The 19,187-nt window shown below is 44.9% G+C and overlaps 1 protein-coding gene across 2 annotated transcripts in view; it reads right to left on the reverse strand.

Annotated features, from left to right (window-relative positions):
* The window catches only part of CLPX (caseinolytic mitochondrial matrix peptidase chaperone subunit X), a 90,717-nt gene that overhangs the window by 14,153 nt on the left and 57,377 nt on the right, over positions 1 to 19,187 (reverse strand). For both annotated transcript variants that reach the window (XM_063925639.1, XM_063925638.1), the window contains 2 exons: positions 11,142 to 11,230; positions 10,768 to 10,932 (listed from right to left, as the gene is read on the reverse strand). In XM_063925639.1, the coding sequence (XP_063781709.1) occupies positions 10,768 to 10,932; positions 11,142 to 11,230 (254 nt within the window). The remainder of the gene's footprint in view (positions 1 to 10,767; positions 10,933 to 11,141; positions 11,231 to 19,187) is intronic.

The raw sequence follows: 19,187 nt of genomic DNA on the forward strand, positions 1-19,187 counted from the left end.
TGGCGCATAGCAGAGGTAGTCCCAGTATTTAAAAAGGGTATTAAAACTCATGCCGGCAACTATAGACTGGTAAGTTTGACATCTATAGTGGGGAAAATATTGGAAGGTATATTAAGGGATATCATACTAGAGCACTTGGATACCTCTCCAAGGTTATTACTAAGAATCAGCATGGTTCTGTGAAGGACAGGTCATGTCAAACTAACTTTATAAGCTTCTACGAGAAAGTGAGCGATAATATTGATCAGGGTAAAGCAGTGGATGTGGTCTTTTTGGACTTCGCTAAGGCCTTTGACGATATCCCACATAAGAGACTAATTTTCAAACTAAGAGAGCTTGGGGTAGGAAACACTATTTATACTTGGGTGAGTAATTGGCTGTACAAACAGGGAACAGCAAGTGGGGATAAATGGGATGTTCTCTGAATGGGCCTCAGTGCTCAGTGGAATACCGCAGGATTCAGTACTCGGGCCTTTGCTGTTTAACATATTCATTAATGACCTAGGAGTGGGCCTAGCAAGCACAGTGGCAATTTGACAATACTAAACTATGTAGGGTAATTAATTCAGACAAAGATGTTGAGTCTCTACAGAATGACTTATCTAGACTTGAGATCTGGGTGGAAAAATGGAGAATGAGATTCAATATAGACAAATGTAAAGTTATGCACTTTGGGACTAAAAACAATCGGGCAGAATACTGTATAAACTAAATGGGGAAAATGTAGGGATAACGGTAGTTGAAACAGATTTGGGGGTGCTAATCGATAATAAACTTAGTAGTCGTACGTAATGTCAAAATGCAGCAACTAAAGCAAATAAGGTGTTCGCATGCATAAAACGTGGAATGGAGACAAGGGATGAGAGTGTAATCCTGCCACTGTATAAATCATTGGTGCGGCCACACCTGGTATATTGTGCACAGTTCTGGGCATCTCACTATAATAAAGATCTCTTGGTATTCGAAAAGGGTTCAGAGGTGAGCCACCAAACTGGTTAAGGGGTTAGAGGCACTGAATTATGAGGAAAGACTCAAAAGGTTAGATTTGTTTACACTGGAAAAGGGGCGATTGAGAGGGGACATCATTAATATTTATAAATATATAAAGGGACAATACAAGGATTTATCAAACGATTTGTTTATCAAAAAATGCAACATAGGACACTAGGACGCCCCCTGAAGTTAGAAGAAAAAAAAAATTTCATACACAACGGAGAAGAGGGTTCTTCACAGTAAAGAGCAGTAAGGATTTTTAATTCTCTTCCAGAGAAGGTAGTAATAGTGGATTCAATTAATACCTTTAAAAATGGATTAGATAAATTCCTAGCTGAAAGAACTATCCAAGGATACAGCACTTAATATAAAATTCATAATACAGATTCAACGCTATGGACATTTGTCTTTTTTCAACCTCAACAGCTATGTAACTATGAAACCTCCCACTCCCCACAGCTGGCTTACTTATCTGTAGCCCTGGCAAACCCTCGTTTGGGATCCCGGTGGTAAGAATTGCCGGGATTGTGATACTTGTCAGGATGCTAGTGCTGGCATTCTAAGCAGTGTCGGGGATCAGACTGCTTGTATAAAAAAAAAAAAAAAAAAAAAAGAAGATATAAATTACAAAATAGCCAGGAAAGTGCTCAATTTCAGAGACAAAAGTAATGCCCTGATAAGCCTGGCAGTAAAAATCAGTTGCAGGCAGTTCTTCTTGGAGTTTTTAACTGTAGTACAGCTTCCTCTATACTTCAGGAAGGATCCAACATTTACCTGTCAAAAATAATTCCCAGGACTCTAAGCAGCAGGGCAGGACAATTCTTGTGCATTGGGGCATCAAGGTACTGTCCACTAGCTTTCAAAAGGTCTGAATGACTGCACCTAGGCTAGGCTAAGCATGGAACTGCAGTAATTCGTATGGCCAGGCCTAGCCTAATCTGTGGCTCTCCAGCTGTTGTGAAACTACACATCACATCTTGGCCTGCTACAGTTTTAGCATTTTCTAACAGCAAAACGGTGGTCGGGCAGGCTGGGACTTGTAGTTTAACAATAGCTGGAGAGCCACAGGTTAGCCAAGCATGGACTAGGCTATAAAGCAAACCCAATCTAACAAGTCTGCATTATATAGTGATGCAGGGCTCACAAAGTGAGGCAGACAGTCCCACAAGCAAAGTAGTCATTTAGAAGGTAAAAGAAATGTGATCATTAAAGAGGAGAGCATAGTGCCCTTTGTCTTGGACATGGGTTTCTGGAATCAGACAGCCTTGAGGTGGAAAAAGCCGTCTCTGGACTACCGGGTTGTCCTCCAACGGGGAGAGGAGCATCAGCTGCTGTCTGCCTTTTCCCAGACAATAAAGAGGTACTGGAGAAGCAGGCCATCTTAGTTGGCCATCATCTCCAGAGGGACGGTTGGACTAATGAGAAGATGCTGTACAGGCTGCTGAGGCAAGCTGAATGAAGTGTGAAGGCTTGCAATACTGCAGAGACCAGGGACGTGCAGTCAGGGGAGGCAGTGTCATTCCCGATTAAAATAATACAAAGAAGATAGTTATGACATATTGTGTGTTATAAGTATCTTTTTTATATTATGTTAATGTTTTCACATGTAAACTTGTTGTTTAAAGGCTTTTGTGCGGAACAGAGAACGGTGCCTCCCGCTGTGCATTATAAGCGGGTGGAAGCAGGGGGCGGGGCCAAGCAAAGGGCTGTAAAAGCCCATTGAAAAAAGTAATGCAAGCGGCACCTGTGTAAGTCTATCTGAAAGCACGCCCATGTCACTGCCAGTGCTGTACGGGGGAACATCGTGAACGACGTGCACAGAAGTGGCAGCGTCTGGAGCAGCCAGCGTCTGGTAGGTGGACGTGTGTGTGTGTGTGTGTGTGTGTGTGTGTGTGTGTGTGTGTGTGTGTGTGTGTGTGTGTGTGTGTGTGTGTGTGTGTGTGTATGTGTGTGTGTGTGTGTGTGTATGTGTGTGTGTGTGTGTGTGTGTGTGTGTGTGTGTGTGTGTGTGTGTGTGTGTGTGTGTGTGTGTGTGTGTGTCCAATTCTGACACACACCTAGCCGGAGCTAAGGCCAACAGCATGACCACTTTCCACGTGAGATACTTTAGCTCCACAGTCTTAAATGGCTCAAACCAGTGGGATTTCAGGAAACCCAACACCACATTAAGATCCTAAAGTGCCACTGGTGGCACAAAAGGGCGCTGAATATGCAGCACTCCCTTAACAAACGTCTGAACCTCAGGCAGTGAAGCCAGGTCTCTTTGAAAGAAAATGGATAGGGCCGAAATCTGGACCTGTATGGACCCTAATTTTAGGCCCATAGTCATTCCTGACTGTAGGAAGTGCAGGAATCGACCCAGCTGGAATTCTTCTGTAGGGCATTCCTGGCCTCACACCAAGCACATATTTTCGCCATATACGGTGATAATGCTTTGCTGTCACATCCTTCCTAGCCTTTATCAGCGTAGGAATAACTGCATCCGGAATGCCTTTTTCCGCTAGGATCCGGTGTTCAACCGCCATGCCGTCAAATGCAGCCGCGGTAAGTCTTGGAATAGACAGGTCCCTTGTGCAACAGGTCCTGTCTGAGAGGCAGAGGCCATGGGTCCTCTGTGAGCATTTCTTGCAGTTCCGGGTACCAAGTCCTTCATGGCCAATCCGGAACAATGAGTATTGTTCTCACTCCTCTTTTTCTTACAATTCTCAGCACCTTTGGTATGAGAGGAAGAGGAGGAAACACATAGACCGACTGGAACACCCACGGTGTTACTAGTGCGTCCACAGCTATCGCCTGAGGGTCCCTTGACCTGGCGCAATACCATTTTAGCTTTTTGTCGAGGCGGGACGCCATCATGTCCACCTGTGGCAGTTCCCGTCGATTTGCAATCTGCGTGAAGACTTCTTGGTGAAGTCCCCACTCTCCCGGGTGGAGGTCGTGCCTGCTGAGGAAGTCTGCTTCCCAGTTGTCCACTCCCGGAATGAACACTGCTGACAGTGTGCTTACGTGATTCTCCGCCCAGCGAAGAATTCTGGTGGCTTCTACCATCGCCACCCTGCTCCTTGTGCTGCCTTGGCGGTTTACATGAGCCACTGCGGTGATATTGTCCGACTGGATCAGAACCGGTTGGTCGCGAAGCAGGGTCTCCGCTTGACTTAGGGCGTTGTATATGGCCCTTAGTTCCAGGATATTGATGTGAAGGCAAGTCTCCTGCCTTGACCACAGCCCTTGGAAATTTCTTCCCTGTGTGACTGCCTCCCACCCTCGGAGGCTTGCATCCGTGGTCACCAGGACCCAGTCCTGAATGCCGAATCTGCGACCTTCGAGAAGGTGAGCACTCTGCAGTCACCACAGGAGAGACACCCTTGTTCTGGGGGATAGGGTGATTAACCGATGCATCCGAAGATGTGATCCGGACCACTTGTACAGTAAGTCCCATTGGAAGGTATGGAACCTGCCGATGGGAATGGCCTCGTATGATGCCACCCTCCTTCCCAGGACTCGAATGCAGTGATGCACTGACACCTGTTTTAGTTTTAATAGATTCCTGACCAGTGTCGCGAGCTCCTGAGCTCTCTCTATCGGGAGATAAACATTTTTCTGGTCTGTGTCTAGGATCATGCCTAGGAGAGGCAGATGAGCTGTAAGAACCAACTGCGACTTTGGAATATATAGAATCAAGCCGTGTTGCCGTTTCACTTCCAGAGAAAGTGATACGCTGTTCAGCAACTGCTCTCTTGATCTCGCTTTTATGAGGAGATCGTCCAAGTACGTGATAATAGTGACACCTTGCTTCCGCAGGAGCACCATCATTTCCGCCATTACCTTGGTGATTATTCCCAAGGCCGTGGAGAGACCAAACGGCAACGTTTGAAATTGGTAATGACCATCCCGTACCGCAATTCTGAGGTACGCCTGATGAGGTGGATAAATGGGGACATGAAGGAATGCATCCTTTATGTCCCGAGTCACCATAAAATCTCCCCCTTTCAGGCTTGCAATCACCGCTCTTAGCGATTCCAACTTGAACTTGAACCCTTTCAGGTATATGTTCAGGGATTTTAAATTCAATATGGGTCCGACCGAACCGTCTGGTTTCGGGACTACAACATGGTCGAATAATAACCCCCTCCTTGTTGAAGGAGGGGAACCTTGACCACCACCTGTTGAAGATACAATTTATGAATTGCAGTTAACACTGTTTCCCTCTCGTGGGGGGAAGCCGGCAGGGCCGTCGGTGAGGGGGCATCTTCTCAAAGTCCAGCTTGTATCCCTGAGACACAACATCTATTGCCCAGGGAACTAACAGGGAGTGAACCCACTTGTGGCTGAACTTACGAAGGCGTGCCCCCACCGGGCCTAGTTCCGCCTGTGGAGCCCCAGCGACATGCGGTGGATTTTTGTAGAGGCCGGGGAGGACTTCTGTACCTGGGAACTAGCTGTGTTGTGCAGCTTATTTCCTCTGCCCCCGCCTCTGGCAAGAAAGGACGCACCTCGGACTTTCTTGTTTCTTTATTCGAAAGGCTGCATTTGATAATGTCGTGCTTTCGTAGGCTGTGCAGGAATATAAGGCAAAATATCAGAATTACCAGCTATAGCTGTGGAGACCAGGTCCGAGAACCCTTCTCCACACAATCCTCAGCCTTCCAAATGCCTCTTAAGTCGGCATCATCTGTCCATTGCATATAATACAGGACACGTCAAGCAGAAATCGACATAGCTTTGACTCTAGGACCCAGTATACTCATGTCTCTTTGGGCATGATTATATATATATATATATATATATATATATATATATATATATATATATATATATATACACACACACACACACACACACACACACACACACACACTCACACATATACACCTATCACTTAAGACAGCATCTTTAATATATATATCTCTCTATATGCATACTAGGGTCTCAATCTCTGCTGATAAGGTACCTGTCCACGCTGCCACAGCGCTATAAACCCATGCCGACACAATCGCCGGTCTGAGTAGTATACTAGAATGAGCACGCTATCTGCAGTATCCCTGAGAATAGCCAGTGCTACCTTCTGGACAAACGGGACACCCTAGGGGAAGATTCCCATCACATCCTGGCCCTAGTGGGGAAAGGATACTGCTTGAGAATTTTTTGTGGGAAGCTGCAGTCTCTTGTCTGGAGTTTCCCGCTCTTTTTCCTCATGAGAGGAGGGAAATTTACCTCAGCTTTCTTCCCCTTAACATGTGTACCCTTGTGTCAGGGACAAATGAGTCATCAGTGATATGCAAATCCTCTTTTATTACAATAATCATATATTGAATACCTTTCAGCCATTTTGGCTGTAACTTTGCATTATCGTAGTCGACACTGGAGCCAAACTCTGTGTCGATATCAGTGTTTATTATTTTGGATAGTGAGCATTGTGAGACTCTGAAGGTCTCTGCGACATAGGGACAGACATGGGTAGATTTCCTGTCTGTTCTCTAATCTTTTGTGCAATAAATTCACCTCAGCACTTACACATATCCAAACAGGTGTCGGCGTTGTTGACGGAGACACCCTCTCACACACATATTTGCCCTATCTCCTCCTTAGGGGAGCCTTTTACCGCAGACATGTCGACACACACGTACCGACACACCACACACACAGGGGATGCTCTATTTGAAGACAGTTCCCCCACAAGGCGCTTTGGAGAGACAGAGTATGCCAGCACACACCCCAGCGCTATATGACCCAGGAATCACACAGTAACTTAGTGTTAACCCAGCAGCTGCTGTATATATTGTTTTTGCACCAATTTTATATGCCCCCCCTCTCTTTTTACCCTCTTCTATTGCAGGGGAGAGCCTGGGGAGCTTCTCTCAGCGGATCTGTGGAGAGAAAATGGCGCTGGTGAGTGCTGAGGAAGAAGGCCCCGCCCCCTCAGCGGCGGGCTTCTGTCCCATTTCTGTGTAAAAATAATGGCGGGGGCTCGTACATATATACAGTGCCACTGTATATATGTATAATTTTGCCAAAAGGTATCTTAATTGCTGCCCAGGGCGCCCCCCCCCTGCGCCCTGCACCCTACAGTGACCGGAGTGTGTGGTGTGCTGTGGGAGCAATGGCGCACAGCTGCAGTGCTGTGCGCTACCTTAAGTGAAGAAAGGAGTCTTCAGCCGCCGATTTCGATGTCTTCATGCTTCTGTTCTTCTGGCTCTGCGAGGGGGACGGCGGCGCGGCTCCGGGAACGGACGATCAAGGTTAGGTACCCGTGTTCGATCCCTCTGGAGCTAATGGTGTCCAGTAGCCTAAGAAGCGCTACCTAGCTGCCGTGAGTAGGTTTGCTTCTCTCCCCTCAGTCCCTCGTAGCAGAGAGTCTGTTGCCAGCAGAAGCTCTCTGAAAATAAAAAACCTAACAAAATACTTTTTCTAGCAAGCTCAGGAGAGCCCACTAGGAGAACCCAGCTCTGGCCGGGCACACATTCTAACTGATGTCTGGAGGAGGGGCATAGAGGGAGGAGCCAGTGCACACCAGATAGTACTAAATCTTTCTTTAGAGTGCCCAGTCTCCTGCGGAGCCCGCTATTCCCCATGGTCCTTACAGAGTCCCCAGCATCCACTAGGACGTTAGAGAAATGTATAAAGCTTTATATTGATCTCCCGTCCCAACCCCCTCTATTGTCGCCCATCCTTCTGGACACGGACTCATTTTGTTTGAGGGCGACAGTGTACATTGTATTGTATGGCAAAGCTACAAATATGGATTTACACCCAAGTACAATGTGTGTACCTTTAGCTTTGTCCCCTTCCCTGTACACCCATGATTCCCCTGTGTACGCGACTCCAGCTGCTGTAGGGATACACACTACATCTGTGGCAGGTGAGACCTCTCCTCTCCAGCTCCCTGCAGCCCAGCTAATTACCAGTTCATTAGTAGCCTAGCAACGATTAATAGGAACCACAGGCAGAGCTGTGGAGAACATGAAACTAGCATTTCTGCCTGAAAATATATATTTTTTTATTGTGATCACTTTCCTCTCTCGCCACTGCACCTCTCTGCCAGACGCTCCGTCGGCTCTCTGTCCTTTGCAGAATCAATCCCCCTGTCTCCTCTCTCTCTCCTCTCCTCCCCCCCCCACCCCTCCCCTTCCTCTGGATTAGAACAAAGTTTGTAAGTATAATTTTCATTTTTACAGGTACCCCTATTGGATTCTACATGGACAAGTGGACGTGATCGGCGTGGGATGTAGGTAAGTAATCCCTCTCATTTTTACAAGTACCCCTATCGGATTCTACATGGACAAGTGGACGTGATCGGCGTGGGTTGTAGGTAAGTATGTGTGAGTGTGTAAGTGTGTTTTTTTTTTTTTAACTTTCACGGTGTGTGTGGTGTTTTTATTTGGGTATTTTTTTGGTGTTGTAGAACTACAGGTAGCAGCGGGCCCGTTATTTCCCCGCATGCTGGTAATTGAGTTTCTCCAAGTACCAGCAAGCGGGGGAGGCTTGCTGGGCCTTGTAGTTCCACAACAAAAAACAATATTCTTTTGTTTTACACACTTAGGGCTCAAAGGATCCAGGCACTCGTCAGTCCTACGAGTTTATTTATTCTATACCCTCAATCTCTGCCAGAATTGATTGACCAGCTCCGTAGCCACCTGCATTGGTCCCGCTTGCTATACGGGGACCGTGGCTTTCATTTGATTCATTCTACAGTGCTCAAATCATCTGGAGCACCAGCGATCCGTTTTGGAGGCGGCAGTGAAAGAGATATCCTGCCATACTGGTCCGGCAGGAGAACGGGAGGTTGAGCCGCTAGAAAGAGCGGCGCCCGGTTCATGGTCAGTACCGCTGGGACATCTGTGGAAGCGGTAAGCAATTCAGCTCCGGATACTAGTCACAGTGAGAGAGTGACAGACGGAGCTCATGCACTTTACTTCACCTAATTCCAGTATGATACCTTTACCAAACCGGTTTATCCAATAGCAAGAATATCACTACTATATAGAATAAAAGGAAAACATTCATTTTGGAACTGTTTCTAAAGTGCTATATATTTTTTTAAAAATTTGCATATCAAATTATCAGCCACCATTAATCACACCAGACTGATGGATCATTGGTTCTAACAAAGAACGTATACCGAATATTGCATCATTTACTAGTGCACTAGTACTGTGGGACTATTATATATCATATGCCGAGTGTGGATTCTTTGTTGAATTGAATATATTATTAGTTTTAACTAATGTCACTTTTTAACTGATTGTGATTTAACTTATTTTATGAATAAATTTGTTCAAATGTACATGTAGTCTGCTTGCGCTCTCTCTTCTTTTTTTCTTCCAATTGTTTAGGGTGTGCTAATACCTTTTTCCCTTGAGAGCAGCAGGCAGCATTTTCAACCTAGGCTCAGTAGGGCGCTTTTTCTTTGTTTTTTCTTCCCTTATGGCTATCAGCCCGGCACCCACCACCCAGGGGTGCTGGGGACAGCCTCGAGCTTCACCCGTGGCCCTTGGGTGCCTGGAGGGGGAAGATCCCTTGATATAAGGGATCCCCACTCCTCCAACCCCGGCCAGGGGTGACTAGTTGGGGGGGGGGGGGGGGGTAATGCCACGGCCGCAGGGACCTCCATAAATGTGTCCCCCGGCTGTGGCATTATCTCCCTGGCTAGTGGAGCCTGGTACTGGTTTTAAAAATAAGGGGGACCCCTACATTTTTGGAACCAGGACCGGACTAAGAGCCCGGTGCTGGTTGTCTGAATACGGGGAACCCCTGTCCAATTTTTTCCCCAGTATTTAAACAACCAGGACTGGCTCAAAGAGCCCGAGGCTGGTTATACTTAGGAGGGGGGACCTCAAGCATTTTTTTTTTTTACATTTTTTAACCCATTCAGACCCTTTTCCATTAAGTTAATGGAAGCCCTGGACAACAAAATTGCATTTATGTCCTCCTCCCACTCCCTTCCCAGTCCCAAACACTAATTTTTTTTTTCCTATAAAAATGTACAATATATCACAAGTATGTTGAGCAGGCATGCAGCGGGCATTGGACTGAAATGCAAATTAGTGGCGGAGGGGTGGGTGAGTTAATGGTGGGCGAGTTTGTAAGCCATTGGCGGTGGCAGCGGGCATCGGCTCAGGGGCAATAGCGGAGATTGGCTCGGCGGCGGTAGGGGTCATCGGCAGGATTTGGCGGACATTGTGGCTGTGGTGCCTCACCAGCCACTGACCTCACCGCACGCCACTGGCAGAGACATGCAAAAGCAGGCACAGAACTTGGTAGCACAGATTACACATTGATAGCACAGCAGATGCTGTTATCCCACCATATGAGTTACAGGTTGATCAAACTTGTGTGCAGGACCCAATTGATGCTACACCCTACAAACAAAAAGGATACGACTGACTGTGGGCATACCACCCCCTATCAGGCACACCACCAGGGGTCACAAGCAGCTACACTAAAAAAATGTTTTTAAAAAGGGACATTTTTGTTCCCATCTCCAGTACAGTGCAGTGGAAAAAGATTTAGAGAGAAAGTAGGGAGATATATCCGATGTATTGAATACTCAAATCTGTTCTTTGACAATATTACTGGAACTGGATATAACAAAACATAGAAATGGGACACAACAGTTACAGAAAAGGGAAGAGTTTTATATTATATGGGTTATGCCAAGTGTTTTCCACTCTATCTCCATTTACACAAAAGGGATGCATTGGTAAATGCAATATACTGTAATTTCCTTACTGGAAGGCTAGAGAAACACAACCACCACCACCTGTGAGAACACACCTTTTCATTCTTCCTCCTGCTGATGACCCTGTCCAGGCCATTGAAAGCTCCAGATGCCACAAAGAGGATGTTTGTTGTGTCAACTTGTACAATTTCACCACGTAGCTTCCTTGAGTTTTTCTCTGGGACATTAACAATTGTGCCTTCTAGGAGCTTCAACAGACCCTGCAAGTAAGCAGCAACATTTTTACATTTATACACCCACATTGCATAAATCTGAGTGAAATAGATAAAGGCACCGAAAGGATGTACCAACTACAGGTCAAAGAGAAAAACAAACAAAAAAAACCCAAAACAACCAACCAACCAACCAACCAACCAACCAACCAACCAACCAACCAACCAACCACTAAAATGTTATCAGAATGACATACCTGCTGCACACCTTCTCCTCCCACATCCCTCAGTTGGTGGATTCCAGGAACACTGCCTATCTTGTCAACCTCATCCAAAAACACAATTCCTGAAAGGAAAGACACAAGAGACATTTGTATTATCCATGGCATAATTTGCCCACTGATCAATTACCCGATTTATCTACAGTGCATCCAAGAAAGTATTCACAGCGCTTCACTTTTTCCACATTTTATTATGTTACAGCCTTATTCCAGAATGGAATAAATTCATTTTTTCACCTCAAAATTTTTCAAACAATACCCCATAATGACAGCGTGAATAAAGTACTTTTGAGATTTTTGCAAATGTATTAAAAAAAAACCATACAAACAAAAAAAAACCTAAGAAATCACCTTACTTTTGTGCCAAAAAAGGCTGCGGGAAGATGGGGGGGTGGGGGTGTGTGTTTAGGGTTAGGCACCACCGAGGAAGGTTAGGGTGTCATTGGGGGAAGGCAAGTATTCCTTCCCCCTGTTGGGGTGCTGTGGTCGGTATTCTGACCGTCGCCATTGCAAACCCAACCCCATGAATCCCTGTTCCTGGAACAATAGTTGTTTAACTTGAAGTACGGATTGAAGACAGGTCCACCACCAACCTGCTCAAAATATGCCCCAGCATATTTTGTGATCTTCTGTGCTTTGCAGACCAGGCAGCATGCATACCCTCAACCTTCCTTGACATGTCTGTCTGGCGTAATTAGGGACCCAGATCAAGCTAATTCACAGACAGAAGCGCACAGGGCATTTAAACCCTGTGTTCCCTGTTCATCTGAGGAAGGCATTTCTGGTCTACCTACACTTATGTGAGAAACTGGACCCACTATGGAAAAGACCTTTGGAAAATCAGCTCCAGAAAAGGGGTTAATTCAATTTGGCATCTTGATATATTTACCATATATATTATTAAATCAGATACTACGTCAGAGAGACTGCAGTTTTATTGTTGACTCTATCGTTTAGATTGTCACATAATTATTTTTTGTTTAATGACACTTATTATTTACAGACACTTGGGACGGCCATGGGGACGAGGTTCGGGCCCAGCTTCGCCAACATATATATGGGCGCGTTTGAGGACTCGCACATATGGGGGCGGGACTTGGGGGCGGACCTCGTCTTCTATGGCAGTTATATAGATGATTTATTTATTTTTTTATGGGGATTTTTCACGTTTCACCAGCCTCACCAAACTTTTAAAAACTTAAATGATTTTAATTTACAGTCCACGGGCACATTGGACAATAAGTCAATCTCCTTTCTCGATATTGCTATAACATTTATAGATGGTACTATCACTACTAAAACTTTTAGAAAGGAGGTTGAGATTTTTAACCTCCTTCATTATGACAGTATGCATTTTAAACCCTGGGTTAAAAAGATACCCTTAGGTCAATTGCGTCAGTTACGATGCAATTGTAGCAATATACAAGCGCAAGAACTTACTAGTGCCCTCAGCACTAGAGGTTACCCCACAAGTCTGATTGATTCTGCACTAAAAGAGGTGGGCTTGTTGGACCAGGAGCATATCCTTAAATATAAGGTTAAGAACACATCTTTTAAAAAGGAGCTCCCGCATTTTCACTCAAAATTTAATAGTGCTGCAGGGAAGAGCAAAAAAGATTCTGACAAATTACTTTCCAATTTTATTAACTGATAAGGTTTTAAGATCAGATGCTCCTTCTATCATTTTCAAAAAATCTGAGAATTTGACAACACCTGGCCCTCAGTCTATTTGTAGATAAAAGAAGTTCAGGTGTCGACACACAGGATCCATCCATTTCATGGCTTACAAAAAAAACCTCTGGTTGCTTTAGAAGTGGCTCGGGTAATTGTATCACCTGCTCGCATATCAAAAACAACACACATTCCTTTGCATCTACCACAGGAGATGAGTTTACAATTAAATATTTCATTAACTGCAACAGTGATCATGTCATGTATCTATTAGTTTGTCCCTGTGGTCTCCACTGTGTGGGGAGAACCACACGTAAATTAAGAAATCGGTTTCTGGAGCATAGGCGTAACATTCTCAAGGGCTTTTTGAATCATGGCGTTTCCAGACATTTTTTTTTTTTTTATTGTCACAATAGAGATCAAAAAGGTTTAAAACTGATAGGCATCGAGACAATCAATCTCACCAAAAGGGGTGGAGATAGACACAATAGATTGTGTCTAAGGGAAAATTTCTGGATACACAAATTGAGGACCCTCGTTCCTGACGGCCTCAATGAGTATATTGAGATAGACCCTCAACACCTCTTCAATTCACATCATACTCCCCGCTCTCCCCTTTCTTCTTTTTGAAAATCTCCCATTTTTTTTTCCTTTTTGTTTGTTGAATTTCTTTATTCATTTACTGTACAGTGCAGTTGGTCTATAAACACACAAGTTTAAGGAGTAATTTCTATCGTCTTTTTCGGTCCTTTTTCCAGTAACTATAAGATTAACTTTAAATAATTCAATAAAATAAAGAAATATAGATGTATGATAGAATGTCCATTACTTTTTATTCATAAATGAAGGGATTACATTTAGACATTATTCATTAAAAAAAACTTTTTTTTTTAAATTATATATTTTAATTTTATTATATATACATACACATATATATATATATATATATATATATATATATGTGAGTTGCTGTATCTAGGAGATTCTTCAACATGTCTAAATGATCATATGAGTTTATGTTTTGTATACTCTCATATAAAGTTTGAGTTTTGTTATTGTTTTCACCATGTCTCTACTAGATATATTTTTATGTATACTAACGTATTATATATTGGTGAACTTAGTTCCCACTTGCTGTGTTTTTTAATTCTTTTTTTATACATATTATTGAGTAATAAACAAGGTGTCCAGGACTTCCGGGTACGGCGCCGATGCGTGCAGCAGCAGCAGCAGTGTGAGCTCCGTGTGCCGCCCCAGCCCGCGCTAGCTTGTACGCTGCACATAGCGTTACAGCCCGCTCCAGAACCACTCACCTGCCTGTGGGAACACCTCTGGCACCTGATGGAGCGCTTCCTGGCCGCCCCAGAAGCGGCTAAGCCCCTCAAACAACGTCCTGCAAAAACGAAAGGGGAATCCAAGATGGCCGCCGGACAGCAGACACATCCGCAGCAGCAGCAAATACACACAGATCGTGAGTTACATTCCTCCTCTGACTCCTCTGTGAACACAGCTCTCCCTGTACATGCTGCCCCCTCTACACAGAAGTCTAATAAGACTACAGAGCAGGCTGAGGGCCCAATTACATACTCTGACATGGTAAAGGCAATTCAGGACTCCATTAATCCTATTATGGAATCTCATGCTGCCAAAGTCACACAGGCAGTGCATGACATCAAATCACAGTTTAAACAGCTTTCCAAACGGGTGCAGGATAATGAACAGCGCCTTGGGGAGACATTTCATGACGTTGCCGATTTAAAGGAACAGTGCGCCTTTCTTCAGAAATCCCATTACCAGCTTCTTAATAAGGTCGACGATCTCGAGAATAGATCACGTCGAAATAATCTGAGGGTTGTTGGGCTACCCGAAGCCCTTAAAGGGCCAGCACTCCTTTCCTTCATACAAGACACGCTGCCAGATCTGCTTGATATCCAAGATTCCTGCACGGGTATGATTGTGGAGAGGGCCCATCGCATTGGTCCTGCAAGGCCTACGCAGGATTCCCGACCCCGAGCTGTTATTTTCCGTTGTCTAAATTACATCCACAAAGACACCATCTGGTCTGCGTCTCGCCGTAAGCGGAACTTACAATGGAACGATGTGAAGATTTTTATCTTCCAAGATTATTCGGCAGAGGTGGCCAGGGCACGACGTGAATTCACCCCACTTTGTTCCCGCCTAGCAAAAGCAAATAGAAAATTCGCTCTTATATACCCAGCACGATTACGCCTGTTCAAAGGATCTTCATTTACAGACTTCTCCACCGTGGCTGATGCGGAAGCATATCTACTGGAAGAGGAGAACGGCCGTTCCTCACTGCGCCAGCCCTCAACGGACTCGACTCCTGACTGCTAACCACGGCAATAAAATTCCTTAGCGTGGTTATCTCCTCCTTTACTGGCGATTACTCTATTACTTTGATATATCTGTTTATGTTATAGCTGTTAATCGCTAGAAGTTCTTGAAATTATTGGTGGGAGGAGACGCCTCTCTTACCGGCGTAAATGCTATGGCGGGTGCCATTTCATCATTAATCCCATTCTGAATGGGATCCTTCTTTTAAGGCGCCTTCCACCTAAAGTTTTCCACATATTATTCTAAGTTATGTTTTGTTTATGCCATATATAAGCTATGCTTATTATTTCTCAGTACCAGGGCTGGGGCAAGCCTGGAGTTCTTATCTGGTTCTCCAATTGGCGAACTATAGGTCAATTTAGATTATCTTTGTACCTGAAGTGCACTTTTGATGCTAATCCTTTGATCCATTCTTTTCTGGATCCTTTGCTTTACTTTCCCCCACTTTTTCTACCCATTGTTCTCTCCTCTCTGTGTCTTGTCCTGTTGGTTTTCTATGTCTATGATAGCAATGTATTTTGTAGATATGATATTATCGGCTTTATTTATTGCCATGAACCATACCTTTCTTCAGCAGAATGATTACCAGTTTAAAAATTTGCACATATAATGTAGGTGGCTTCCACTCCCCCATAAAGAGGAAGAAAATCTTACTTTACTTATCTAAACTACATGTAGATGTTGCATTCCTCCAGGAGTCTCATCTCCTTCCCCCTGAGATTGACAAGCTCAATTGCCTGGGCTGGAGAGTGCTGGCGTCCGCCCCATTTACTGCCAAGGCCCGTGGGGTACTCATTTTGATTAGACGCTCCGTCCAAGTAGACCTTCACTCCTCCCAATCTGATACTGAAGGCAGATACCTCATTGTAGACGCCACTCTAGATGACTCACGCTTTCTACTGTGTAATGTATATGCCCCCAATATCGATCCCCAACCCTTTTTTCTGTCCATTGCCGCTAAACTGCACCCACACTCTCATAAACAGGTGATACTCGCAGGTGACTTTAACTCTACTGTATCCAATGCTCTTGATAGGAACACCAAATCCAGATCTAGCCGTTATACTCCCAAATATGGTTTACCATATCTAATGTCACAGCTGCACTTGGTGGACGTGTGGCGAGCCTGTCATCCAGTCGACCGTGAATACACTTGTTTATCGGCTGCTCATGGTACACTGTCGAGAATCGATTATCTGCTCATCTCGGCTTCTATGTTTACCAGGGTGCAAACTTCTGAAATTGAACCGGTGTCCTTGTCGGATCATGCGGTCTGCTGGATGGCTCTCGCCACCTTCCCCAATAGAGGCCCTGTCAGACAATGGCGCTTCCCATCCCACCTGACCAATTCCATTCAATTTAGAAATATGCTGGAGGCATCATGGGCTGACTTCACACATTGTAATATAACTGCAGAGAAGGAATCACCGCTCCTGTTCTGGCAGACGTCTAAGACAGTACTAAGAGGTGCTATCATCTCCTTCACCTCCAAACATAAGAAAGACACACAAGCTCTGTACCTTGATGCTCAATCTAAACTTACTGACGCCTACCAAGCGTTCACGCAGTCCCCCACCCCAATTACCAGAAAACTCTACCATGAACAGAAATCCCTTTTGGACAAACTCTTAACCCAAACCGAATCTAAATTAACATTTATGTCTCAATGTAGATTTCATAAATTAGGCAATCGATCTAGTCGATTGCTTTCAAATCTCCTGAAAGGTCAACATCCCCCAACACTTATCCATGCTCTAACTAGGGCTGACGGCACTGTGGTACATGATTGTGACCAGGTGTCTGAGGTTCTGCAGTCTTTTTATTCCTCACTATATTCTGAACCCTCTATTGATTACCAACAACAACACTCTTTCTGGTCTTCCCTTACGCTTCCCTCTCTATCTTCTACCTCATCCCAACCCCTACTGAACCCCATTACTGAGGAGGAGGTGCTCCATGCAATTCACTGTTTGAAACCAAACAAAACCCCTGGACCTGACGGTCTAACCAATGAATACTATAAAATACTGGCCCCTCAATTGGTCAAACCCCTTTGTAAACTATTCAACTTGCTGTTGTCCGGAACACCTCCTCCACTATACTTCAACGCTGCGATTCTAAAAATCCTCCATAAACCAGGGAGAAACCCCCTGCTTCCCAGTTCATATAGACCTATATCCTTATTGAATACGGATTACAAGATATATACCAAGATCTTGGCAGACCGGGTAAAGCTTCTCTTGCCCTCTCTGGTCCAGGAAGACCAGACAGGGTTTATTTGGGGGCGCCACTCTACGGTGAATGTGCGTAAGATACTGACTGTCATGCAGTGGTTGGAGACCTCGGGAGACCAGAACCCCTATGCCCTTCTCTCCCTTGATGCTGAGAAGGCTTTTGACCTAGTCACATGGGATCACCTTTTTGACACCATGCACAGGTTTGGATTCCCGGAGGCCTTCATCCATGCAGTACGTCTTCTCTATCATGACTCTTCCTCTCAAATCCTCTCTAACAATTATATGTCCTCTCCCATCCCCCTCCATAGAGGGACCAGACAAGGTTGCCCCCTTTCACCTCTTCTATTTGCTATAGCTATAGAACCCCTAGCCACTGCACTGCGCATGTCTCTAGAATATACTGGTATTGTCGTTGGGTCGACTGAAGTGAAACTCAGTCTATTTGCCGATGACATGCTTTTATTTATCTCTAACCCCCAATTTTCCATCCCTGCTATAAAGCACATTATAGATAATTTTAGCTCTTTCTCGGGATTTCGCGTGAACTATGACAAGTCACGCCTCCTCCCTCTAGGCCCTGGTCACTCCACAAACCTTCTATCCCCCACGCTGACACAATTCACAATTTGCCGCTCTCCACTTAAATACTTAGGCATCATGATTCCCCCTAATCTGGACGCCCTATACTCTGCTAATTTCCACCAGATATACTCCTCAGCGGAGAAATTATTGAACGGATGGATGGATTTACCTCTATCATTGTCTGGTAGGGTAGTGGTTATTAAAAGCTTTATTTTCCCCAAATTATCCTATGTCCTCCAAATGCTTCCCTTGCAACTTTCCAAGTCAGATATCCAACGATTTGACTCCCTGTTTACAAGATTTATCTGGGCAAAAAAGAAATCTAGGGTATCCCGCCATATTTTGCGACTGCCGAGGCCGGAGGGTGGTTTTGGGATGCCAGACATCTCTGCTTTTTCAAATGCAGCTATGTATCGATACATGGTGGATTGGTTTTCTGGTGGTTCCGTATATACTCTCCCCAACATAGAGGAACACCTTTTCCATCCTTTCTCCCCAGCTGCTCTCCTTCATGCACCTACCTCACTGATTCCTTCCCATATAAAATCCAACATACTCTTTCATGACACTTATAAAGCCTGGAAATCTATCAATAAACGATTGCACAGGAATTCCTCTAACTCCCCTTATACCACCTTTTGGGGCAACCCACAATTTCCTCCTGGTTTGGACGGCCGTGCTTACTTGACGTGGAAAGAGAAGGGCATCTCGTGCATTCGAGATATCTTTGACCCTGGGGGTAAGATCTACTCTTTCTCTGCATTATCAGATAGATATGGTCTACCCAACTCCCAATTTTATATGTACCTCCAATCCCGTCATTTTGCACAGTCGTTACCACCTGGAATGGCCCTTGATACGGCCATTGACCCTCTTACCCCTCTCCTGCGTTTTAATCTGACCATAGGATATAGGCTGCGTAATTTATATTCTATTCTCATAGACTCAGGGAAAACACCCTTGCAAAGTGCTCTCCACTCGCGCTGGCAGCGGGACATACCTGATTTCCCGGCTATGTCGGTACTATGTCCAAACTGTCCCCCACATTTAAATATTTAAAATCCGCAGCTTTGCAGGAAACGCACCTCAAATTCTTAAATAGAGCCTACATCTCCCCGAAACAGCATTCCTATTTCACCCTGGCCTCTACGGGTCGATGTTTTAAATGTGGGATGGC

This window comes from Pseudophryne corroboree, chromosome 6 (genome assembly GCF_028390025.1).
Source record: "Pseudophryne corroboree isolate aPseCor3 chromosome 6, aPseCor3.hap2, whole genome shotgun sequence".
NCBI classification, from domain to species: Eukaryota; Metazoa; Chordata; class Amphibia; order Anura; family Myobatrachidae; genus Pseudophryne; species Pseudophryne corroboree.